Here is a 27,735-nt window from a genome sequence, read left to right on the forward strand (position 1 = left end):
GACCACGAAAGAACACCGGTATCCACGATCTAGTATTCAAATCTGTAATAATGTTACTGCCTTTACTAGGATTTGAACGTTGGAACTCTCGACTTCGAAATCAGCTGATTTGCGAAGACGCGTTCACCACTATGATTATCCTAACCTTTCCTAGACAAATCTAACATTTCTACTTAATTTTTATTACGTTACGTCAACAGACATCGGTGTGAGGCCATCGCGTGACGTACTCGGCCCGGCGATCGTATTCGCGTATGCAGTTCTTTCGTTATCTGAACGCTGTAACTCGTTCGGTTGATGGGAGCGGCATCTTCCTCGTTTTGGCATGCCTTGTTCTATTCTTTTGAACCCGTTTTCTTGATTTCTGGAAGTATTTATTGTATCGCATCGTTCTGAAAAACAAGATTTTTTTTAAAACGTTACAAAAATCTCACAAAACTTTTTCTCTTGCCACTAGTTTTGGTTTTTATAATACCTTCAGAATTTTTCTATCGTTTGACGCTGAATTTATTGAAATCGGACAAAGTTTCTTCTTAAAGTGACTGTATGATGAAATCCTAGCGAAATTTACGGGGCGGTGGGAAAATAGAAATTACTAAATTGGTTTCACGCAAATTTGACATTCTTAATATTTAAAACGATGTACCATGTGTTTTGCGTAATTTTAAAATTTTCTTGTTAAGGTGTGAAATTCAAGTCTTATTCTGATTTCGTTTGTCGAAATTTCGTTTTTACACCTCTACCTTTGTAACAATTCTTGAGGCGTATTAAAGTGATTATAATTGTTTATAAATCATTATTCACTAAGATAATGAATGAATAAATAAATAAATAAAATCATAACGTTTGAATTCTTCACAAAACCAAAGTATATAAAAAAAGGAATCTGCGTTATAATCGACTTCTTTTTCTGTTTACCCTCCGGAACCACCGTAAAGTATTACATCACAGGATGAATGATATATATGAATATAAATGAAGTGTAATCTTGTACTGTCTCAGGACGACCGTCCCTGACTTGTATGGTTAACTGAAACCCATACAAGTCTTTTTTGCCAAAGAACACCGGTATCCACGATCTAGTATTCAAAACCGTATAAAATTAACTCTCTTTACTAGGCTTTGAACCTTAGAACTTTCGACTTTGAAATCAGCTGATTTGCGATGACGAGTTCAACGCTAGACCAATTCGGCGGGCTGTGTTATTTCAACTGGATTTTATAAAAATGTTTATACTCTATTATTTTATTTCTTATGCTGTCATTTTTTTAATATTAGTTTGTTTTATCTTTGGGAGGAGAAAATGTTTCTATCTATAATAATTTAAAAAATATGTTGAGGAAGCTACATTATATAATTATATTTATTTTATTACGTACTGTTAAAGCGCATCGGGTGTAGAAAGTTTGATAAATTATAAGTACGTTAAATTGCTATCGCACTTTCTTCTGTACAAGTAAATTCAATTAGCACTGTTTGGAAACAATTCGCGTTTATATATTATTTTATTATAGTGTTATTTGTGCGTTCACTGTCGTTTCAATACCATTATGTAATGTAAGAATGGATAATTTTCTGCTAAACATTTCCAGTTCTCATATTTTTCTTTTTTTTCTAAAAATATATCCGAATAATTTTCTCATTTAAGATTTCAAAACGGCACGTTAAGTTCGTTCTTTGATTAATGCTATTAATTGAATCGTTATTTTGTGTCTTTTATTTCAGAAAGTCTAATAAATTAAACAATCCGATAATTTTCATGAAATTTTAACAAAATAACATTCTGTAACTCGACGTCGATTTTGATAGTTTGAAATCTCTTTCATAGAATAGTTGTGCCGAGTTATTACAAGATCTCCCCTAATTAAATTCAATTAAATATTTAATAATTTGACTTAAAAGGTAATTTATAATTAATCAGTCGATTTAAGAGTGAAGATCAGCTCTGAACTATAATATATAATCGTTTTCCGGCGATGCAATCTTTAATTATAGAAAAGTTCTTAAATTTGACAACTACGATGATTTCATCATAATTTATGGAATTTAAAAATTTATCTTAAGACAAACAGAATAGTAAAAATCTGATGTGGACACCAGATGACTTCCTAGTACGCCTATTAAATTACATAAACACATTTTTTTTTTAAATAATAGTACATAAAATTTTATTTCATTAATAACTTCTGATATTTTTTCATATTTTTTATTTTGTTATTGAATTAATATTTACTGTAAAACTTTTTTTACAATCAGAGTCCAATAATTAATTAACAAATCAATATGTTTAAATTAAAAAAAAAGGAGATGATGTCTAATTCGAACCTATGTGCCTTCCCCTTGTAAGATCCAAATATTTCATTAATTAAAATTTTATTTGGCTATAACTCTGGAACCGATGAAAATAAATACCATATATGATATATCGTTTAAAAGTTTTAAAAATGAGGGCGTATTTCTGCAGTTAAGAAAAAGTCCAAAATGTAAATCTATTTACAGGTCTGACTGTATACACATTTTTGGCCCGATCGATTGCAATCAAAAAGGGAGGTTCACAACTAGATGTTACAACAGTCCTAAATCCAAAATTTCATCATCCTACGGCTAATCGTGTTTGAGTTATGCGAGATACATACGTACGTAGAGACATCACGGCGAAACTAGTCAAAATGGAGTCAGGGATGGTCAAAATGGATATTTCCGTTGAAATCTGAAAACCGAAATTTTTTCGCGATCACAATATTTCATTTACTTCTTACAAGGAGGTAAAAAAAGAAGGTCTGAAAAACGGAGGAAGTTATTGTGTCTGATATATTTGCAGGACGTTCTTAAAGTGCGGCAACTGTTAAATAAATTTCCTACTATTGAACATAAAAAATTAAATTTAACAAATGTTTCTGATTCAAAATGATTTATCGTTCGATATATGTTCACACTACTTTAGATGTACTGTATTCTACTTTTGCAACTAACTGTAATAATATTAAATGTTCGCTATTTTGTTTACTGCCGTCTTATCTCGATGTTTTTTATTTTTTTTTTCAATCGAAATGTTTACTTTTCCAATGTCCGTTAAAATAAAGCGTCGCTTAGTTGCCATTATAATTTCTTCTATACAAGTAAATTCGATTAGCTTTTTATTCCTTTTATTTTATTTATAAAGATGTTTGAGTTTTCCTCCCGGCTGTTTAGTGGGAAGTATGCGATATACTAGATTGTTTCGTGGTAGGAGCGTAGGCTAAATTTAATTTTTCCATGTTTAACGGTTGAAATACGTGCTATTTGAGGTTTGCCGTACATCAATACCGTCCCGAATATATTTAAAATCTAAAAAATTTTCAATAGTCAAATAACGATCACCAGTAGAACTTAGAGAAAATAATAAATTAAAAAAAATAATAAATACATAATAAAAAATTAGACGATAATAATTTTTTTTGTTCACTAATTATTATGGAAAACTGTTATCTTTGTTTTGTGGGCAATCCCGTTTAAAAATGTAAATGATGGGTTTAAAAATACTCTTAACGATTGACTCTTCCAACCTGGATAGCCCACAACGACTAGCCACTCGTATACGACTGATAGAATAAAAATTAATGTCAAGAAAGACGGAGCTAACGTGAAACTTAAACCAGTCGATGAAATATACGAGTATATCCTTCTTTTCAAGCAAATTGTTTATGGAGAGGATAATCGTTTATTATTCTTATTTTATAACAATTTCCAAAAAAAATATTTTTAATAAATTTAAAATACTAAAAGGTTTTTACATATTGGTCCCGTTTTTTGTTTTAAAATGTAAAATTTTTCTAGTCGACCTCCGTGGTGCGAGCGGTAGCATCTCGGCCTTTCCTCCGGAGCTCCCGGGTTTGAATCCCGGTCATTTTCACACACGTTACAAATCATTAATTTCATCGTCTGAAGCGGCACCTAACGGTGGTCCTGGAGGTTTAAACAAAAAATTAATTCCAGTTTATTATCGGCAATGTTTTTGTTTAATACTTTGATTGTTATTAATAAAATGATTTTGTGACCGGTTTCCGGACGATGCTGCGCTACCACGTAGCATTTCTCTCGTGCCTGTGATAGAATAATATTAAATTAATGAGTCAAACGCTCCTTTGTTTAATTTTTCAAGTCCGTTTACCGTTTAGTATCTCAGAAACCATTTATGAAGCTCTTTTTTATATAATACATGGTTAAAACCACTTTGTAAACAGTATGCATATATATTTCTCCAATCAATATTCCAGCTAGACGGGTTTGAGAGAGTGTGTGTGTGTGTGTGTGTGCGTGTGCGCGCGTGCGCGTATAATAAAATAATTGTTTTCTTCTTTTTGGTTAATTTTTTATTAGGTTTTTTTTGTTACTGCGGTAATTGCAATTGTCGACGGCTTGCCAGGCCTGACGTAACTGTAGTATATGTGTAAATGTTCCGGTAAACATGTAGTCTGGAGCAGACTCAGGTCTACCACTCCTGAGACGTGAGTTAATTTAAACCCAACCGCTAAAGAACACCGGAATCCACATAAAAGCAACTACCTTTACGAGGACTCGAACTTTAGAATTCTCATCAGGGAAGGGATATTATTTTATTGTTTATCATAATACGTTTTGAAAATTAAAAATTGGAAACTTGAAAATTTCCTTTTTTCGTTTTTCGGGCTCCCATACTTAAGTGGAAACATTCGGGTAAAGTTAATTTTCAATAAAATACGAGTAATAAACCCTAAGTGGTGATAATTAATTTTAAAAAACTTTTTAGAATCGTTTAAAAAAATAAAGCCATAATTATAAATAAATAAAGCTGTAATATTCTAGGAAGGAGGTGAAAATAATTTTTTTTTTTCAAGAAATATTAAAGAGTAAGGACTATCAAAAAATTAGATTTTTACATTTTAAATGTAACGGGTAACTTGAGATCTACTTTAATTAAAAATTAAAAAAATTGTTTTTGTTAGCATAGATCATTACTGTGGGATGGGCGAAAAAATTGTTGATCGATTTGAAGGCCTGCTGAAGTAGAAAATATAGATGAAAAACCTCCTATTAACTCATTTTCTGAAGCAAGATATAGCTAAAATATATTTTATTTATATATATATATATACACACACACACACACAGGATCATTCACGGGACCCGGATTCTTTTAAAATAATCATAAAAAATTTGAATATTTACTTTAAAAAAGTTTTATCGCTACTGAAACACTTGTTAAATCAAAGCACTTGTTACTTACTCGTGAACGAAAAATTATGTCCGGCAAGTGATGTCCATTTTGGGCAATACATTGTTGTAGCCTTTCACGGTAACCGGCCTCAATTCTTTGCAGCATGTCTGGGTGACGTGATGACGAATTGCGATCTTTAGGTCCTCCAATGTACGCGATTTATCGCCGTACACACGCGATTTCAGAAACCCCCGCAGAAAAAAATCACAACTACTCAAGTCGGGGGACCGAGGGGGCCAAGGAATGTCGATCCGTTCCGGAAACAAGTTACGGAGAACAGCCATCGTTGCCCTCGCTGTGTGCGCTGTAGCACCATCCTGCTGGAATAACACATTTTGAAAATCGATTCCCCGGTTTCGTAACTGTCGTAACTCAGGATGAAAAACGTATTCAACATCGCAATGTAACGATCAGCTGTTACAGTTACGGCAGCGTCATTTACTTCAAAAAAATACGGTCCGATAACACCGACCTTTCCTATTGTACACCAGACGCTCACCTTTGGGCTATGAAGTGGTCTGTCGTGAAGCCGATGCGGGTTTCTTTCTGCCCGATACCGGCAATTCTGTTTGTTTACGAAGCCATTCGGATGAAAATAGGCTTCGTCACTCATTAACAATAACAAATTTTCATTTTCTTCAAAAACGGTGAGCATTTGTCGACAAAATTGTAATCGCTGCGTGAAATCTTGCTCGTTTAACTGCTGCACGACGGCTATCTTGTAAGGATGGAAATGCAGGTCTGTATGCAGAATTCGTCTTACCGTACTTGTGCTCATTTGAAGCGCTGTTGAATGCCTCTGAATAGAGCGGCGTGGGCTTCTGACAACGGCTTCCCTTACTCGTTCGATGTTATCCGGAGTGCTAGCGGTTCGTCGGGGACCCGGTGGTTTTTTCTTCAATATTGAACCGCTTGTTCGAAGGTTGTTTACCCGTTGCAATATTGTGTTACGAGAAGGGAAGCTTGCATTACGATGGATATTAAACTGACGGCGGAAATCTCGCTGAACAACAGTTACGGATTCGTCATTTCGCACAAAACTGTCATTCGCGTACAGGCGTTGGTCTAGCGTCCACGGCTCCATCTCAACGACTAAAATGTAAATGCTATGTACAAAGGAAACGTCAGACACCAGCCACATAACGCTGCATTTACAAAAAAAGGGCATTTTAAAGGCAATAGAGTATTAAAAAACTGTAAACGGAAAGATTTATAATATTGTAATTTTAACAGGCTAGGAGATGATTTAGCCGTTTTAGAACTACGGAAAGTATTTCCTATCCTGTTATACCTCATTCGTAAAAAAATAAAAATCTGGTTGATAGTTTATATACTTGTGTTTATAAAAATTACTTGATAAGTCAAACTCAAAAGTTTTTTTCCCCAAATTTCATGATTGTAAATTTAACTGTTTGTGATGTGTAAAACCAAAATAAAAGACTACATGTTCTTTAGTATAAATGAAAAAATTGTAAAATTTTACTAGGGACGTCAAGAAATATAAAATATTGGTGACGATTATAAATTTTTAACAATTCACCTCTACTAGTTGCGTTAGGAAAATAACATTTTTTTTACACAGCATTTTTAAACAGAAATAGTTGATTTAAAATAAACACTTTCATTCCGCGTACACTAGATTATATTGTTTTCATTGGATACTATAATTGTGTATTCATTAATATTTTAACGGTGAATCAGTATACCGAGCTAATGTTTGTTGTTATAACTATTATATTTATTATTCCCAGCACACTTTTAAAGTAATTTATTTGTTATTTATTTATTTATTTAAGAAAATCTCATTTTATGTTATAATATTTGACGTAACTTAAAATTACATTTGGCTAAAAGTTTGTATGGCTATCGAGCCAATTTCTGAATCACCATTAAACCAGACCTTTATGTTGTTATTCTTTTTGTATGTAAAAAAGAACGAAATTATAAAATTAAATTAAATTACGTCATTATAAATACAAAGTGTTAACGATTAAGGGATCCCTTAAATAACTTTTCAACGTTTTTCCTTAGTTACATGAAATTTAACAAACATTCTTAACTATGTAAACAAAAAGTAGAAACTTTCTGTTTACATTCTTAAATATGTAAACAAAAAGTAGAAACTTTCTGTTTGTTTCGATATGAGACCACCACATTCCAATCCGCTAAGGGGGAAATGCTATTCAAAAAATAAACGAAAAGGACATAGTTATGATTCTTTATTCTAAAAGGCCATTAATAAACAAAGTTTTTGACGTGAACATGTTTTAAGGTGGTTAATCTAACTAAAATGGCTGCAATCTAATTTTTTTTCACAGTTAATTTTGAGAGTGGTTTCCAAGACTTCTTAATAACAATAGTAAAACACTAAAAAAAATCTGATTGGACACTACATGACTTCTTTGTACGCCTATTAAATTACATATACACATTTTTCCGCACTTCTTATTTCATTTGAAAATGAGATACTATCTTCCAATTCTTTAATAAAGTGGACAGTTACTCGGTTGCTGAAATATTACTTTTTATTAACATCAAATATTTATAAATGATTAATTCAACAATCTTGCATGAAATATTGGATAGAATAAAATTACCCTTATCACTAGATCAGTATTATTCGTATCTTCGTAAGTTGCTAATTAACAAAAGTTTCAGATTTCCGGTTTGTAGTACAAATAAAAGTTAATAATTAAACTATTCCGTTTAGTGAACTCCAGTATACCGGTTACAAATGTAAATTTCGACCTTACGGGGTAAAATATCCAGTTATTGGATTATTTGGTGAATAATCAAAAATGAAAAAGAAACATAACGTGAAGAAATATATCTCGAAGATGAGTATGAAGAGGAAGAAATTGTTAAGAACAATGGGTTAATAATTATTAATAAATCAATATATTTAGATCAAATAAAAAAAGTTAAAAAAATAAAATTTAAAAAAAAGGAGATGAAGTCTGATTCGAAGCGATGTGCCTACCCTTGAAGATCCTAATATTTGATTAATTAAAATTTTAGTTAACTATAACTCTAGAACCGATGAAAATAAGTTCCGCTTTTGATATATCGTTGAAAAGCTTTCAATACAGGCTAAAGTCCAAAATTCAATTTTTTTTTTAATTTGTTTTTTTTTTGGTTGATATTTTAGGTTTAGTTTATTGCAATCAAAAGGAGAGGTGACAACTACATGTTACAACAGTCCTGAACCTTAATTTCAACATGCTATGGCCAATTGTTTTTGAGTTATGCGAGACTCATACGTACGCACGTACAAACGTCACGCCTAAACTAGTCAAAATGGATTCAGGGATGGTCAAATGGATATTTCCGTTGAAATCTGAAAACCGAAATTTTTCGCGATCACAATACTTCCTTTACTTCGTACAAGGAAGTAAAAAGCAAATGCTCCTGTCTTAAAACTATATTTTTTTTAAAAGATTTCTAATCGAGGAGTACTATAGGATACCTTTGAGTTCGGTGCGGAAAAATTCCTCGTCATTGCAACTCGGACGTTGGAGCGTGCAAGAAAACTCCATAACCCGAAATTTCATCCTTACAAGCTTCAGATCGTCCAAAAACTGAAACCTAACGATGGTGTATTGCGTTTGCAATTTTGAGAAAAACCGTCGTCTAAAATCGATGAGAATTTTATTGAAAATCTTTAGATGTCTGATGAAGCTCATCATTACTTAAGCTTTATTTACGTGAATAAGCAGAACTAACGTCACTGGCACAATCAATCCCTGCTCAGCTTTACAAGCGTCCGTTACACAGTGCTAAACTTACTGTACGGTGTGCAGTTTCGTGTCGTGGGGTGATAGGCCCTTACTTCTTTGAAGATGAAGGGGGCTCTGCTGCCATTGCGACGTCTCAACGTTATGGCGACATTTTTTTTGTTCCTAGGCTCTATTCTCTTCCAAATCCTGACCTTCAGTATACCTGGTTTCGATTGGTAGAGCAACCTCGCACACTGCCCGACAATCTATGGCAATAGTGAGACTTTTTTTGGGATCGCATAATTTCAAGGACTGCTAACATCGCTCCGGTCTCCAGTCCTTTCAGTCTGCGACTTCATTTTACGAGAACATCTGAAGAGCGTTGTGTACCAAACTAGACCAAAAAACCTTGCTCAGCTCAAAACACAAATTGAAGAGGAATTCGCCAACATTCCGGAGAACACATTGCGACGTGCTATGTAAAATTTTCAGAATCGTCTTACTAAATGTTTACGTAAAAATGGACAGCACTTAAGTGAAGTAATTTAAAAAAAGTATTGTATATTGAAATTTCCACTCTTGTAGAATATATTTTCAACATCAAATAAAGGTTGGTAACTTTACTTAATTTTTTCTAATTATTTAAAATTTTCCCGTTTCTGTGCGCCACTGTGGTTTATCGCTATTCCATTACATATTTAGAAGAATCTTTTTTACTTCCTTGTACGAAGCAAAGGAAGTATAGTGATCGCGAAAAATTTCAGTTTTCAGATTTCAACGGAAATATCCATTTGACCATCCCTGAATCCATTTTGACTAATTTCAGTGTGATGCCTGTACGTACGTATGTATCTCGCATAACTCAAAAACGATTAGCCGTAGAATGTTGAAATTCTGTATTTAGGACTGTTATAACATCTAGTTGTGCACCTCCCCTTTTGATTGTAATCGACTGGACCCTAAAGTGTCCAAAATCCAAAAACCTTGGATTTTGAACTTTTTCTTAACTTCAGTAATAGCCCTCATCGAGAGCTTTTTAACAATATATCGTAAGCGGTACTTATTTTCATTTATTTCATAGTTATAGCCAAATAACTTAATGAAATATTTGGATCTTACAAGGGGAAAACATATCAGTTCGAATCAGACTTCATTTTTTTTTAACTTTTTTTTTTAATTTAGATATTTTGATTTATTACAAAAAAATTACGATAAATAATAATTATTCAATAATAATAAAAAAATTGAAAACATATCAAAAGTTATTAATGAAATAAAATTTAATGTTCTTTTCATTTAAAAAAAAAAATGTGTATATGTAATTTAACAGGCATACAAGGAAGGCATGTAGTGTCCAGATCAGATTTTTTCATTCATTATTGTGATTAAATTTATCTAACTTTTTTGCGAAATGTTCACTATGGTCTCCGTTAGAACTTTTATACAATATTCCTTCATCATTTTACTTTGTTCTTTTCTTCCTTTTTCATCAGATAATTACATCTTAATTCGAGGATTTTTTTATATTGAGCTTGGAAACCATCTAATTTTCGGAAGTTTTTATAGAAATTTTCCTACATTCTCTTCAAAGATTTGTTTTTCTTTTTAAATCTTCTAACTTCCGAGAAACAAGTAAAATTAACTTTTCTGTTTTTAAGAATTTAAATGAATGTTTTCTTTGTTGTACTATTTTTGTTTATTCTTGAAAGAAACATTAATCTTTTTTTCCTTTCTTATCGGTAAGGAAAGTTTTCTTTTTTTTTTCGATATTATTTTTTATTCTTCCAGTTTTCTTCAGTTTTGCGAGTCATAGAATTTTTCATTCTTTTTTTCTAGTTTCCTTTTATTGTTTACATTTAAACATTCCCTTGTGTAAAAACTTTCGGATTTAAAATTACTGTTATTTTGATTTACTTTTATGTATTTGGAGACACTTTTATTAATTTCTTTAATTATTACGTATGCTTTTTCCTGATTCTCGATTCTTTCGTGTTTCGTCGTCTCATTTTCGAAGTCATTTTGTTGAATCGCTTCTTTTAAATATTTGAATTTTTTTACTCTTAGTTGTGAAAAGAGTTTGAATTCAACGAATTTGGTGCGTTTTCTAAATATCTGTCGCGAATTTAATATAACGATATAATTATTCTCAAAAATTGATTATGACGACGCTATTTGATCTTTGTGCTTTTCATTCATTGTAAACTAATTTTATTCTGTACTTTAATTAAATTAAACTGTACAACGAGATATGATTCTTCTTATTTTCCGGTTCTTTTACATACTATGAACCAAAAGAGATACAAGTTTTGAATTTTTAATATTTAGAACTTAAATTTCATAATCCAAAAATATAATTTTTTCCGGGATTCTGATATCGTGTTAAAATTATTTAAGTCTAGAGCCAGTGAGACATGTTAACTTCAATTAAATCTGCATCCGATGCCCGTACAAAGTGAATGAAAAATCAATAAGTTTTTTTAAAAACTAATTCGGTAATATGTGTATGCTGGCAAAACTTATTGAGATTAAACAACATTACCTAAAGTGAAATTTACATAAATTATTTTTCTTTATTTTTTTTTAATTACACAAAATTGTCTTATTTCGATATTAACTGTGTCAAAGAAGGCTGAGGCCGTTGAAAATAATTAGTTATAATTAAAATTAATTATACTATTTAAAAATTTACGTAAATTCAATTCACCAACATTAGTATTTTGTTACCGCCCATTTGCTCTATTTTATTTTTATTTTGTTTAATTTTACTATCTTAAAAAAAATCACAAGAAAATTTATAAAACATTTTATTTAATTGTATCAGGTGTTCCAAATTAAACTACACCGATGTTTACAGCTATTTAATTAATTAAATTACAAAAAAACCATGATAGAAACAGAAATAATACTACAATGAATTGAATTTAAAGGAAATCCTTTCAATATGGCCATCATTCGCATCCAAACATGCTTGAACACCAAAAACACATGCTGAAGCACCAAAGGAATAATCGCATTTATAAATTCATTAATGCTATTTTAGGGTATGAAAATTTCCTTTGTAAATAGAACTTTTTATCGCTTCCCGTAAATAAAGGACTGTAGGTGGTAAAATCTGTGGATAACTATTATAAAATGCCTATATAGATACCACAAAAAAATTTTAAGCAATGTAGTGTCCAAATTATTTTCCTGTTTAGCATGTGGTAATTACCGTTCAGGTATTACTTCATAGGATGATGTGTATGAGTGCAAATGAATTGTGGTTTTGTGCAGTACCAATTCGACCATTCCTGAGATGTGTGGTTAATTGAAACCCAACCACCAAAGAACACCGGCATCCACGATCTAGTATTCAAATCCGTGAAAAAATAACTGAGTTTACTAGGACTTGAACGCTGTAACTCTCGATTTCCAAATCAGCTGATTAATTAGTATTACCAGAATTTAAAAACTGAACGGCAGAGTAGTATTGTTTCTAAAAAAAAAATGTTTTAATTATATTTAAATAAATTAATGGAATAATTTTTTAAATGGTCAGGTAATTTATTAAAAATGACAACATTTTTATTAAAATAATTATTGTTACAGAAATTTTTATATGCGATCATTTTTTATTTGTAACCATGTCCTGTGACAGGCGGAGAAGAGAAAACTATTTGCCAAGTGTTATAATACAATTTAATATCGTTATATAGAATCAAAACGCTTCTTATAGAGAAAATTACTTCCATTCAAATTTTATTATGATTTCTAGTCACGTATTGTAATTTAAAACAAATTTATGTTTATGGACACATGGAGTATAATAAATAATTCATTAAGTCATTTTTACATGATGATATTAGTTTACGTTCGTAATTCCTAATGAAGAGGGAAGTGGTGCAAGCGGTGATAATTTATTATAATATTTTCAATAATAGACTAATATTATACTGACCTATATTTAAATAATATTTATTAATAGTAATAAATAATAGAACGTATGTTAACGTGGGCAACAATTCATCCTACATCTAGTACTACGCCGTATTGTATTCATTTAAATTTTAAGTTGGCGGCGATGTTCTTACGTCATTTATTTCATTGGATAATTTACTATTATTGCAGTATTCATCTTTAATGTATTAATTTTATTTATCCTGTTTATTCATGTTCATTTTTAGATGATTATTTATGCAACTGATTACCATAATTAATGCTGAAATTAATTATGGTAATCGGTTGATTTTACAACTACTTTTATTAAAAATATAAATATTTCATTAAAAAAAAAATAATAATAAATTTAAGTAAAGAAAATCTTGAAAAATAATTAAGCTAATTATATCGTCATCCCTAACTCCTATCGATTTCAAGATCCTATAGGATGCCTTCACAAAAGCTGAAATTTCTAATTTAAATGAAATGAATGCGAGGCAGTAAATGCCCTACTGCCTTGTCTGATTGAGTTCAAAAATTAATAGCGTCAATGCCCCACATGTAAAAATATTCAATTTGTCATGTTCAGGCAGTCTGCAGTACAGCCCTACATATATATATACATCCTCCCTTAATTTTCCATGATTTTTTTGTGGTTTTCGGTTAAAGGTAAGACATGAAATATCGAGATTTACACTAAGAAACCCCACATCCAAAATATTTCACGATCACCGTACTTTATGTTACGGTTATTTTTGGAAAAGTAAAAATTAATTTTGAGCTAAATAGTTAGGAATTATTTCCTCCTCGTTTTTAATATAATACAGATGATATAACGTCTCTCTTTTTCCTTTTTAGCTTCCTGGAATTACCGTCCAGATATTACTTCAGAGGATGATATGAATGATGAGTTTAAATGAAGTGTAGTCTTGTGAGGTCTCAGTTCGACCGTTCCTGAGTTGTGTGGTTAATTGAAACCCAACCACCAAAGAACACCGGTATCCGGTCTAGTATTCAAATCCGTGTAAAAATAACTACTAGGACTTGAACGCTGGAACTCTCGACTTCCAAATCAGCTGATTTGGGAAGGCGCGTTCACAACTAGACCAACCCGGTGGGCTAGATGAAATAACCTAATTAGATGTATTTTAACCCACCGGGTTCGTCTAATGATGAACTCGTCATCGCAAATCAACTAATTTTGAAGTCAAAGAGTTCTAAGGTTAAAATCCTAGTAAAGGCAGTTACTTTTATACGGATTTGAATACTAGATCGTGGATACGGGTGTTCTTTGATGGCTGGGTTTCAATTAACCACACGTGTTAGGAAGTGTCAACCTGAGACCGTACTAGATTACACTTTATTTACATTCATATATATCATCCTCTGAAGTAATACCTTACGGTGGTTTCGGAAGCTAAACAGAAAAAAAAGTGTGTATTTTGACCGATAGAGTTTAGTTAACAATTTAATTGTAATTTCGGTTTAAAACTGGAACCGATTTATTTCCGTACAATAACAGGACCATGGATTTTTATTGAGAAGAAGCTTAATCAGCACTTACAACTTGTGTAACAGTATTGATTTATCTTTTTTACATAACGTTTTTAGCCGTTTAAATAAATAATTTTTTCATATATATGTAAAATATAATAAACGATCTTTTCTAATATCGTTTCAGACTAGGTGAAGTAACTTTACAACATTAATTTTTCTCACTAAGAAAGTGCTACCTGAGAGAAAATTAGTAATTTTGAAAATATTTATATGTTCCTTCTACAATTGAAGGAACTGATATTTCTGGAAAATGCAAAAAAAATTGATCAACTCGGAGGCGCGCTCTAGCTTTTATCAACTTCCGGTTTCGACCGGAAGTTATTATTTTTTAAATGGGTAACATGTTTTAACCGCGAATATGAATTCTAGGAACAGAGATATGTAAGTCTTGTCCAAAACATTTTTCCATAAATATCAATCTTTAACTTCTAAATGACTTTTGAAGTTTACCTAGTCCTAATTTCTTTTCAAAAACTCTTATAAGCACCAAAAACTTGAGCGTTAAGCACCATAGAGTACGGCTTGTTTTGAAAGACTGTCATACAATTTAAAAAAAAAAACCTTTTTCGAATGTTTGATTCAATTGCTTAATAGGAGTGTTGTCTGACCAGTTCTAACAAAACATTAAAACTTCTTATTTATTAAAATTATAACTTTTTATCTACGTCTTTCTCTCTTTGACCAATAAAAAAAATTAAAAAATGGATTACTCAGTGAACATTAATAGAAGATAATTTTGTTTTTAACAAAATAATATTATAAAGGTGTCTATTTTTCTATTAGGTAGATTTCATAAGAAAGTTCTTTCTTCTGGGATCTCCGGAAGAAAGGTAAAGACGCTGCCAGTCGGCATTTTCGAGGTAAATTAAATAAAATTACGAGGGATATCTCTAAATAAAAAATCGCTGGGAAATTTCTCTCGTTAAGGTTGGCGAACCTGTATCGTTCATGACCACGCTAGTCATGTACACACTGCTTTGTTACCTGTAAGTTGTCGCATTGTAGTAACTTTGATTACGTGAGAGTTATTACGTTATAAAATGAATAGGAACATCGATGTTGGCGCCGACTGTGAAACGCGTGGTATCATACGATTTTTAAACCGTCAAAACGTCAGACCGGCTGAAATTCATAGGCAGTTGGTTGCTGTGTACGGTGACAACGTAATGTAAGAAACATCCGAAAATTGTGTAAAAGGTTTAGAAATAACAGAATTAATGTCCACGATAAAGAACGTTCGGAGAAGCCCTCGATAATCACCCAGGACTTGTTGAAACGCGTCGATGATCAAACAGAAAAGATCGCCGCTCAACGACGAAAAAAATGTACTCAAATTCGCACGTCTTAATGGAGCCTCACAAAAAATCCGAATAGGATCTACTTTAGAATTTTTGATGCGCTACGCCGAAAAAGGTGATGAGTTCCTTAATTCAATCGTTACCGGCGATGAAACATGGATTTCGTATTACACGCCAGAGAGAAAACGACAGTCAAGAGAATGGCGTTATCCTCAATCACCAACCAGACCGACATAGGTCCAAGCCACAGCCGTTTGGACGCAAAGTGATGGCGACAGTGTTTTGGGATCGATTTGGCATACCGGAGTTTATTTCATGCCTCGTAGGACAACTATAAATGAAGAAGCCTACTGCGAAACTCTACGTAAGTTACGGCGCGCCATTCAAAATCGGCGACGCGGGCGGCTGACCGACGGCGCCATCCTGCTGCGCGATAACGCAGGTCCACATGTTGCGGGTCCGACACGTGATTTACTAAGAATATTTGGATGGGAAATTTACGATCACCCATCATATAGTCCCGGACTTAGCTCCTGATTACCATTTGTTTGGGAAATTGAAAGAATTTTTTGAGCGGTAAGCTATTCGTAGGTGACGAACTTAAAAATGCTGTTAATCAGTGGCTAAATTGACTGGCGGCAGAAAAATACGACGGGGTTATATTGAAGCTGGTCTATCGCTACGGTAAATGTCTTAATTCTTGAGGCGAATATACAGAGAAATAGTGTAAGGTATCTGAGAAATAAAAAATATTTATAAAGTTTTTCACAATGAAACGGTCTTTACGTTAGAGATGATCTCTCGTATACTCCTCTCACGTAATAGAAGGAGAGTTCTTTACCCCGTTAATCGGTTAGAGTAATCATTTATCGCTAAGCGATTTTCCTCTACTGAAAACTACTCTCCTAAAAAGTACAACTAAATTTTATTCATATAAAGATTTTTCTATATGTGATCGATGTATAATGTTATATATTAAAACTTTTCTATTTAAATCGATTCGATGTATTCAATTTATCAATTGATAAATGTTAGTTAGACACCAATAGCAAAATAGAAATTAGAAAACCGTTTCACCAAACTAAATTAATTACTCGAACCTAATTTTATTATATTATAAAAATTAATAACGTTAATAAACATGTAGTAATTTATACAGGATACTCGTATTAACTACTGATTCGACTGCTTTTTAAACTACAAAGGTCACACACAGGTTCTAGAACTTCTTTCTTGGAGAAAATGTACTTTTTTATACATTTGTATTCCAGTAAATTGTAATATATAAATATTCGTCAACATTATAAATGACAAAACATGAGTAAACGAACAACCTAAAGAATTTAATTTTTGTTTTTATTTTCGCAGATGTTTAAAGTTGTCTATAAAAAGGGAAATTATTGCTGTCAGTCAAAAAAAGTGTTATCGTTTGATTTTTTTGAAGTCCCTACTTCAACTGTATATCTATATATATAAAAATGTTAAGTTCATTTATATATATAAATGAAACGACTAGCACTAGATAGGGAATTTTAGAGAGCTGCATCAAACTAGTCAAATGACTGAAGACAAAAAAAAAAGTAAAATATATGAAATTAACAAGGTATATTGTATTTTTACCCGTCATATATTATTATTTACCCGTTATTTTGTATTTTACGTCGATGTGGAAATTACACAATTTTAGTGACGTCAGCAAATGAGTTTAATTAAGATTGAAAGATTTGAAGACACGGCTGAATTATTGTCTGTTAAAGAAAAGCACGTAAAAACGGATAATGACACGTAGCATTGTGTATACATTTTACGCTGAAAATATTGATGACTAATGATTAAAAAAAAATCTTTTGTACAATTTTTTTTAATGACAGTAACACGGCAAAATAACCCACCAAGTTATATAGCTCAGTATACTTTATAGTATTTGGCGACAAAGGGATATATGTAGAGTAAAACATTAGAGAAAGACAAAGATCGGAATTAATATTGCAGATAACGAAGGAGGTAAGATGTACTTGTTATCCTACTTCTAAAGGGCATTTGCATGTGTCTGTCTGTCTGTCTGGGAGTGTGTCCGTCCCCTTAGCTTAGCACCTGAATGTACCGATCACTAGCGGAAAATCCCCATTCGTTAGTTTACGTCTCGTGATGGCTAGGTATATACGTGTTACATTATATATTTATTATTTGTACTTGTAATATATATTTATTTCTTTAATCGATATATATGGGAGGTATATATTAATAATATATTTTTTATCCGATTGTTTTTCTTCATAAAATAATGAACTATAACCAAAAAGTAATTACTCAAATTAACCGTGATACAACTGCAAATCCGTTTCTTCTGACTCTCCTTCATCGTCCTTTTCTGATCTCATTTAATTTTCATATTCATTCTAATTTAAAGAAAGGAACTGCTAACGCTTGTGTTATTCATGTTAACACCTTATCGATTCATGTTTTCCATTATTATTTAATATTGAAGTTTTATTAATTTTAAATTCTATTTAGAAACCACCTGGCTGGTCTAGTGGTGAACGCGTCTTCCCAAATCAACTGATTTGGAAGTCTCGAGAGTTTCAGCGTTCAAGTCCTAGTAAGGTCAGTTACTTTCTTACGGTTTTGAATACCAGATCGTGGATACCGTTGTTCTTTGGCGGTTGAGTTTCAATTAACCGCATATTTCAGGAACGGTCGACCTGAGATTGTACAAGAATACACTTCATTTACACTCGTACATATCATTCTCATTTATCCTCTGAAGTATTATCTGAACGGTAATTACCGGAGGCTAAACAGGAAAAAGAAAGAAGTATCGAATCGGTTTAAAGTGGTCGTTAGTCCTCACAAACACATCATCCTCTGAAGTAATACTTGAACGGTAAATCCCGGAGCCTAAACAGGAAAAGTAAGTATGTTCTATTTAGAGCCCGTTATAGAGTATCTGACTGAATTAAATGTAGCTTTTCTTTTAAGGGAATTCTTATTCTAATATCGTTAAATATCATCTTTTCTTTAAGAAGTAATAATGTTTTTTACTAAGCGTGTATGAAATCAGAAATTTTGTTCAGGCCCTGAACAAAAAAGAATGAAGAATAACATTAAACCAGTCAATTGAGTGATGTTTCCGAAAAAATATTTTTTTAAATAATAAATTAGTTAAAATCATGAGGTTGTTGTTAGTAGTTATTAATATCACCGAATGAAGGATTACATTTTCCGTTCATCACAAGTTCCGGATAAAATTCAAAAATATCATCGCTGTCATTATTTTTTTTTATAGTTACTTTATAAATGAGATACAGCTTTTAATTTGTTTATACTTGAATGTATAATTAAACCTCTCAATGATAATGATAAATAATGATTACTCTATATAATTTAACCTAAATAGTGCTAGATACATTTCAATTTAAACTTGTTATAGTAATAATAATACGACCTTTAAGAAAAAAAAACAACTAATTGTTCGTTAATATAGAAGACATTACATTTTCTTTTTTTTTGTTTAAGAATTATGTTGTTTATTATTTTTCTGATCATAGTAAAATGAATAGTCGTTATTCAATGCTAAATTAAGTATTTGCTTATTGCGTGATATACTCGTATATTTAAGAATTTTATTAAAAAATGGCGACATCGCAGAATCGGTATAAGTATTTCATTGCGTCGTAGGCCTGGTTGAGTTAATTGTGGAGTGATGATCGGCCTAATATTTTTCATATATCGTTAGGGTAATTATATTGTTTGGGTTCAATTAACGGTATTTTTTTTTATTAACAGTGTTTTGGACGGATTAAGCCGATTATTAAATTGTACTCTCTCTTTTTTCCTGTTTAGCCTCTGGGAATTACCGTTCAGGTCTTACTTCAGAGGATGAATGAAGTGTAGTCTTGTACAGTCTTAGTTCGACCGTTCCTGAGATGCGTGGTAAATTGAAACCCAACCGCCAAAGAACACCGGTATCCACGATATAGTATTAAATTGTGCTAAAATGCTTGAAGCTTATCTTTCTGTAATGTAATTAGAAAATAAAATTAAAAATTATAAAATCCTTTTAAATTACTGACGGAATTGAAAACTACTAAATTTTCATATATTTCTTTACATTAGGCTTTTATATATATATATATATATATATATACATGGTTCTATATATGAAAACCGATCATAAGTACAAAGTGATCGATAAAAATGTTTTCATCTGAATTAAAAAAAAAACCCTATGCATGAGAAAGATACAGAGGACAGCTTCCTATAAGTCTGGGGCCTCATCATAAGAATTTAAAATAGTGTGTATATATACATATATACACTATGCTATTTTAATCTCCTTAGACGGAAATAAGTTGTACACAACTTATTTCCGTCTTTAAGTCTAAGTAGCTTTGATATGCTACTTAGACTTAAAAAAAACTAAATATTATTAAATCGCGTTGAATAACGATTATTTATTTTAAGTGTGTCACATCGGAATCTCTTAACTAGAAACGCTATGAAGAACTTTAAACGGGGAACATTCCCTCGATTTTCACCCGTATTTAATGTTAACCTAATTAATTAATAAGTGTATTTACCCGTTCATCGTTTCTTAACTAATAAACAGAAAAAAAAACTTATGAAATTTATGGAAAATATTTCTTTATTGCATACAGTTTCTATAAAATATATCTATATTTTTTTTGTAATAAATGTAATGTATTTTTACCGCTTTTATTTATTTATCACTCTTACATTAACTCGCTCTTGGATTATGTATGTGACATTCATGGTACGGAACCAAGCAGTCGAATGTTGAAGCACTTCCGGTTGTCCATTCGCTCTGAAATTTTGCATACAGGTTTGCTCCTGACGGCAACACATTTTAGCAACATTTTTCAAGTTGCTAAGTTGCCCCTAAGTTGTAAGTGAAAAAAATGCCTCTTGAACTTATACAACCTCGTTTACATACGTATTTTCTTAGTGAAAGTATTCTGTTTCGGTTAATTTGAATCAAAAATTCGCACGCGTTTGAAATACATAATTTTACCAAAACGTACGGCTCTATTTACTATAACAACCGTCTGGAACTAATGATAACACGCTATTAGTTTTATAAACAAGTGAGAAATATATTATGCTCGCGCCGGTCTCCGTGGCGCGAGTGGTAGCATCTCGGCCTTTCATCCGGAGGTCCTGGGTTCGAATCCCGGTCAGACATGGGATTTTTCATACGCTACATTTCCATATCCCACGTACAAGCTACAAGCTTATGTGACGATATCATCAAGCTAAATTAAATTAGTAAATAAATTAAATTAGTAAATTTGGGTATACAGTTGCTGCTAGAAATTCTTTTTCAGTAGGGACCGAAGTTTTGGGAAAATTTAGTACTCTTTAGCCGGATCCGAATTTTCTGACGAAAATCGCAAATATCTCGAAAATGGTCTGTGCTACCGCTCTTAAAGATTTTTTCGACTCAGTCGCCTATATACCATCCGCTCCCAGCGATATCCGTCGGATAATATTTTCAAGTGTCCGTTCGGAAATTGTGGAGGGGATGCGATGGAGTGTCACCATAATATCTCGGCAACCGCTCGTCCGATTTTCACGATTCAAACGGCTTATGTATCAACAGGTCCAACGCTAACTTTTTAATGCATCAGGTACACTCTCGATCGACTGGATCTTGGTTATCCGGAAATTAAATTTTACTCGATTAAATTGGACTCATCCGTCGTAAAACGTACCCATCTGATCTTTCGCTAAATACGCTCAAACCTGTACGCTAGCGCAGCTGTAAAGTATAAACTTATAAAGACTAAAAAGTAGAAAATAAAAAATACTTTTTTAAAAAACCATTCTTATATTAAATGCACTAAAAAGTAAAAAATAAGAAATATGTAAAAAAATATTTAAACAGCACTCTTAAATTAAACGCATTAAAAGGTAACAAATTATTTTAACATTTTTAATTTGAAGCTATGACTTTCATATGCTTACATATCACCATCAAAGCTTGTTGTCAAATCCATTCTGAGGTACCGTCCTAAAATTATCTTTTACCTTTTAGTGCGTTTAATTTAAGAGTGGTACTTTAATTTTTTTATGTATTTTTTTCTTTTATTATCGTACAAGAATTTACGATGATTAAATTTTTCTATGTTAAAAACTCGATAAAGTTTTCTATAATTGGTAAAATCATAATACGAATCGTGAAACAATAATGTTCGTTAAATATTCCTGTGCATTATAATACACAATACTGTCTATATAAGTAATGTTAAGTAATAATATGCCATGTATACACTCATCGAAAGTCCTTGACCTCATTGGTACTCGGTTATTCTTTTCTAACCTTGAAATTAATTTAAACCTTCCACGTCAGTAATAAATATTATTTTATGTTGAACACATTAAAAAACAGCTTAAATAATAATTTTGCTGAACTTTATGTAAAGAAAAATTTGTATTAATATGCTACACGTACTGTGTTATCAGTATACCAGGCATAGCCGTGTAAGACGTGCACCCAGGTTTGGAAAATTAAAAAAAGTAAAAAAAAGTTTTACGTTACTTTTTTGCATTTTGTTAAGAAAATCACCGTTGAAGATTGAACTTATAATTGCGTTTGTTCTTTGCATAATGTCAGTATATCAGCCTGTACTGAAAATATTTAATTAAAAGCATAGAAATTGTAGTAGCTGTTTACCTCAATTATTGTCATCACCGCTCTAGTTTCCGTCATCCGTAGAATTGATTTCTTCGTAATCGATTAACTACAAATAATTATTCTTACTTTCGAGGGGGTTTGAAATACAAAATTTCTTGATCGGGTTTTTTTATTTTTGTTAAATCATCTGGTATCAGCTGCAGTATTCAACGCGGAAATCTGTGTCAGAGACGGTTTTTTTAATTTTACCGGGTGATGTAGAGGTTAAAGAATAGATGTCATTCCGCCAGGAAAACTGATCACACTTTCCAGCAATCGGTCTCTGATTAATGTCGAAAGTCCCCTAAAACTGTCCGTTACAAGTAAAGAAGGGGTTTGTAATCAAGCGCCTGGTCGACGCTCCCAGACGCATTTTAATTCGGTCCAATAATAATTCATTATTCATCCGTTGCTTTTCTTGTGCTTGTACGAAAATATCGGTTATTAATTTGACAACTTTCGGTAGATTTTATTTTTTAAATTACATACGGTGAGGGGGGTAATTTTTCTCGTTGGGAAGTATTTTTGAGATTATCCTAACCGTTGTTTTTCGTAACCGGCGATTCGTTACTCTTTGCACATCCACTTTAAATTGTTGTTGATAAGATTTCGAAAGCTATCTGTGTCCGTTCTGCATTCCCTATTTGATCTAGGGAATAATTGTTACTTTGTCCTAAATTTACATCTTTGAAACTTTGTCAGTGTATCTTCGTATGTTTCTGGTACCCGCTGTGCTATCCTCGTCCTTCTACGAATAACTATTACCTCTACGAAAAAACTATTATGGCAAAAAATATCTGTGTACCCGGTTAAGACTAGCTTTAAATTCATCCCTAACGATATTTAATTCACCGGTGATGTCCAGGACCCTTCCCCTTTTTGATAGTTGTAACCAAAATTAAATAGCGTTAATGACCGATATTCAGAAGTATTTTAATATAGCTTATTTCATATAAATCGATTAATCCAGTCTGAAGAGTTAAAAGATAACCGACCAAAAAAAAGAAACAAATAGGTTTATTTTCCCACGTAATGAAATTTCTTAAATACATAATTAAAAGTACATACTAATTTAACGGAATTATCTACGTAGTACAACAATTTGACTACGAGTCCAGAAATGAAAAAAGAATTAACCTTTATATTTGTCGTTCCCCTTCCCTTTATGGTGGAGATTTGAGTAAGCCTGATACCATCAAAAAGTGTCTTTTTAGCCGTAAATTATGTAACAAAACATTACCTACCTTTAGAGTAAATTTTGAGATACGGGATCCGTGAAGTCTTTATTTCTTCGCCAAACTTCACCGATCGTGATTAGGTATTCGTACCAAATTTCATCCAAATCGGTCCATCCATTGTTGAGATATAAAGCCAACATTCACTCATACGTATTGAATTCATCTCAAACCTACTCGAATATTGGCTGATTCCATTCCGATTAGGTTAAGTTAAATCTAAGAAATTAAATGTTAAAATAGCGATAGAAATTATGTAACTGTGCGATATTTTAAATTTTAAAGGATTTTTATCAAGGAGATAGGAAAAGTTATATATAGTGACCTTAAAATCGCGCTCAGTTTACTATTTGACCTCGTAATAATACGCGATCTGTTTGTAGTTATTTAAATTACCTTGCGCCCATTTTAGATAACATCCGATTTAGTCGATAAGGTAGAATTTTTTTTCAGTAAATTCAATGTAAATAACTTTTATCGCATCATTTGGAATTTTGGCCGGAGTTACCATTTATTGAAAGTAGAAAAAACTGAGAAGCGATGGAAAACCAGTTAATTTAATCGGTTAAGATAAATTGAGATATAATTTTCAAAGTGAAAATATAATTTCACTTTGAATATTTTGAAATTATAATAAAAAAAAAAATCCAAAACAAACTATTTTTTTTTCTTAACTTATCGTAACAGATTTTTATCATATTTAAAAAAAATCTATATTGTTTTTTTCCTGGTTGAATTTATTATGTAAGCTCAAAGCTTATTCACGATAATAAAAAATATAATCTTTTTATCGTGTGAAAAATGCCAAGCCAGAACAAAATTCAAACCTAGAACATTACGATTGAAATATAAAGATGCTACCATTCCGCCGCAGCGGCGGCGGAATGATATCGTAACAATTCTGACTATAAGATCGAAATGCCGGCCTCCGTGATGCGAATGGTAGCGTCTTGGCCTTACATCCGGATGTCCCGGGTTCGAATCCCGGTCAGGCATGGCATTTTCAACACTACAAATCAATCATTCATCTCATTCTCTAAAGCAATACCTAACGGTGGTTCCGAAGGTTAAACAAAAACAATAAAATAAGATAGAATTAAAAATCTTTATTTTCTTTATAACTGAAGAAAGTACTAAATTTTAAGCTCTACGGAAACGTTAGAAAGATCAAAAATACTTTTTTGATGTTTTTAAGGAACGATTACACTCAAAAGTTTAGAACTCAAACATATTTGAATGAAATTAGACAATATAAATTAAGGGATTTAAAAATAAATCGTTATAAAAATTATGATTATTAAAGTATTTTTTCCTTACAGGAAAAACAAAAGAGAAAGTTAAAAATAAAAGTACACTAAACTCATTACTACTTTTTTTTTTTTCATTTACTCCGTCTATTTAAGTAACACTTTAAAAGGTCGTTGCATCCATCTCACTCACACAAGCGCACGCGTACTTTATTAGATATACACAAGCGTTTGCGTAGACAGAGTTCAGAGTTCTTTTCTTTTATTTATGGTATTTACTTCTGGGAATTATTTATTTAATTTTCGTTAGAAGTGTTTTCTGTATCTTGGTTGATCGAGATAATACTTTTTTTTAATTTAAGGTTTATTCTTAAATTTTTTGGGCTCATAAAAATTTGATGTGGACACTACATGACTTCCTTGTACGCCTACTAAATTAAACATACACATTCTTTTAAAATGAAAGTACAGAAAAAATTATTTTATTAATTTCTTCTGATTTTTTTTATTTTTTATTTTTTTTTTATTGTAAAACGTTTTTACAATTACGGGTTAATAATTATAAAATCAATATATTTAAATAAAAAAAAGTTAAAAAAGGAGATGAAGTTGGATTCGAACCGATTTGCTTTCCGCTTGTAAGATCCAAATATTTCATTAATTAAAATTTCATTCGGCTATAACTCTGGAACCGATGAAAATAAGTACCACTTAAAATATATTGTTGAAAAGCTCTCGATGAAGGCTTATTGCTGCAGTTAAGAAAAAGTCCAAAATTGAATTTGTTTTGGGTTTTGGACGCTTTTGGTCCAGTCGATTGCAATCAAAAGGGAAGGTGCACAACTAGATGTTACAATAGTCCTAAATCCAAAATTTCAACATCCTATGCTAATCGTTTTTGAGTTATGCGAGATACATACCTACAGATGTCACGCTGAAACTAGTCAAAATGAATATTTCCTTTGAAATCCGTAAACCGAAATTTTTTGCGATCACAATACATCCTTTACTTCGTGAAAGGAAGTAAAAATACATTTTAATTAGAAGAATACACTTTAATTAGCTTTTTTTTTTAAATATATAAAAAGGAGAAAAATGAACGAAAAACAGTATTATTTTTTCGAAAATAAAAAACCAAGATTTATAATTCACCGATTAAAACTTTGATTTAAAATAACAAGAAGAAACCCCTCCTTTTTTTCCATTTTACTTCATCAGTCTTCCTGTGATATGAAGTGTCATGTGATATGTTCAATATAATCATGTACTTTATGGGATAAAAGGAGGTAGGGAATAAAAATTAAATTATTTCACATTAAGGTCAATCTGTTTTTATTCCGCAATGTGATAGAGTTACGGTTTCTCGGGTTTCTCCTTGATCGTCGGTTGACATGGAAAAACCACGTGAATGAGAAGAGAAAACAGCTAAACATCAGATTCTCAAGGAGCTTTATCGGTTACTAATCAGGAATTCACATTTGTCGCTATCCCACAAACTTTTAATGTACAAGTTCGTTCTGAAACTCGTTTGGACGTACGGAATACAGAAATGGGGTATGAGAAACAAAAGCGACATTCAGGTTATAAAGATTTGCAGAATAAGTTGGCGAGAATCATTACAGATACGGTTTGCACGGAACGAAGAAATCCATAACTATCTGGATTCGCCTTATGTCCGCAAGGAAATCAAACGATTCAGTTCAGATTAAAAGCAACGGCTCGGTAATTATGTGAACTGCCGCCCTGAATCTCCTAGCCACAGTCAGGATATTTGGCGACTTAAAAGTCTTCAAGCGCTGGACCTGAAGGAGTCTTAGGCTGCGACGACATCCCTTAAGTGTTGAGGGTCTGCTCTATGCCTTGATGAAAGCCCTAAATTCCTTTCATAAGCAAATTATGTTACTGTTCTGTTTTTCATTTCCTTTGTCTTGTAATATTATCTGTTTTTTGTTATTTTTACGAAATTTTACTTTTTATTGAGTGAATCTGTGCAAGTGCATTTATACTAAATGAACTACTGTCTTATGTATATCTATGTTTTATTAGGGGGATTCCATTGAAACCTCTCTTCAAGTGCTTATTGTAATTTTACTTACGGTTCCTTCTTGGAACCGATTGCAAATAAACGAATTGCGATACAAAAAAAAAAAATAGCTTATCGTTTTCCCGTGCTAGGTACAGTCTTTGGTTACGATAAAAATATTAAAAAATACTTATCAGTATACGCTAATGATGTGTTTTAGAGAATCTAAGCTCCACGTTACTGATGTCACTATGTATAGGCATACTGTACTCTTTACCGCACATTAACAAATCTCAGAATGTATAAAAATATAAGCTTATCTCCTGTTTCGTTTCATTTAAGCAAAACTTAATACAGGTGTATCGGTCATTCCTATTAGAAGGGTCGCTTATTGATGTACATACCTACTATAAGGTACGTCTATTGTTTCATATCTTTCAAAGTCAAGAAATGGCGTTTGTAATACATTGTTGAGATAATTCTTAGTTTTCTAGATCTCTGCTAGGAGTATACACAAAGTTTCAATGAGATTCATTCGTAATTCTGTTTTTAACAGTCGTTTCCATTCAAGAATTGTGATTTGTGAAAAATAGACCGAACAGAATTTCGGATGTTATTTAAACATTTTTTCTGATAGCCAAAACTGTACAGGAGTCTAAAGCGAATCCGGATAAATATTATGGCAAGCGGTTCCATAGATTAGAATATTTTGTTAACGGTTTGATTATTTTCGGAGCGATCATACGAGTAGAAACGACGCTGAACTTTCCAGGTAATCTGTTGCGATTGCAACCGAAGATTGCAGTATCAC

General features: G+C 31.9%; 1 protein-coding gene across 16 annotated transcripts in view; it reads left to right on the plus strand.

Moving 5' to 3' along the window:
• The window catches only part of LOC142326441 (uncharacterized), a 373,983-nt gene that overhangs the window by 275,570 nt on the left and 70,678 nt on the right, over nucleotides 1–27,735 (plus strand). For 4 of the 16 annotated variants that reach the window (XM_075368947.1, XM_075368948.1, XM_075368949.1 and 1 more), the window contains exon 1: nucleotides 19,566–19,690. The exons of 8 other annotated variants lie outside the window; for them this stretch is intronic. In XM_075368947.1, coding sequence (XP_075225062.1) covers nucleotides 19,652–19,690 — 39 coding nt within the window. In that variant the 5' untranslated portion in view covers nucleotides 19,566–19,651. Of the gene's footprint in view, nucleotides 1–18,272; nucleotides 18,330–19,565; nucleotides 19,691–27,735 lie in introns of those variants that run through there. 4 more of the 16 variants (XM_075368942.1, XM_075368943.1, XM_075368956.1 and 1 more) reach the window with 3 other exon arrangements.

Source organism: Lycorma delicatula, chromosome 6 (genome assembly GCF_047948215.1).
Source record: "Lycorma delicatula isolate Av1 chromosome 6, ASM4794821v1, whole genome shotgun sequence".
Lineage (NCBI taxonomy): Eukaryota > Metazoa > Arthropoda > Insecta > Hemiptera > Fulgoridae > Lycorma > Lycorma delicatula.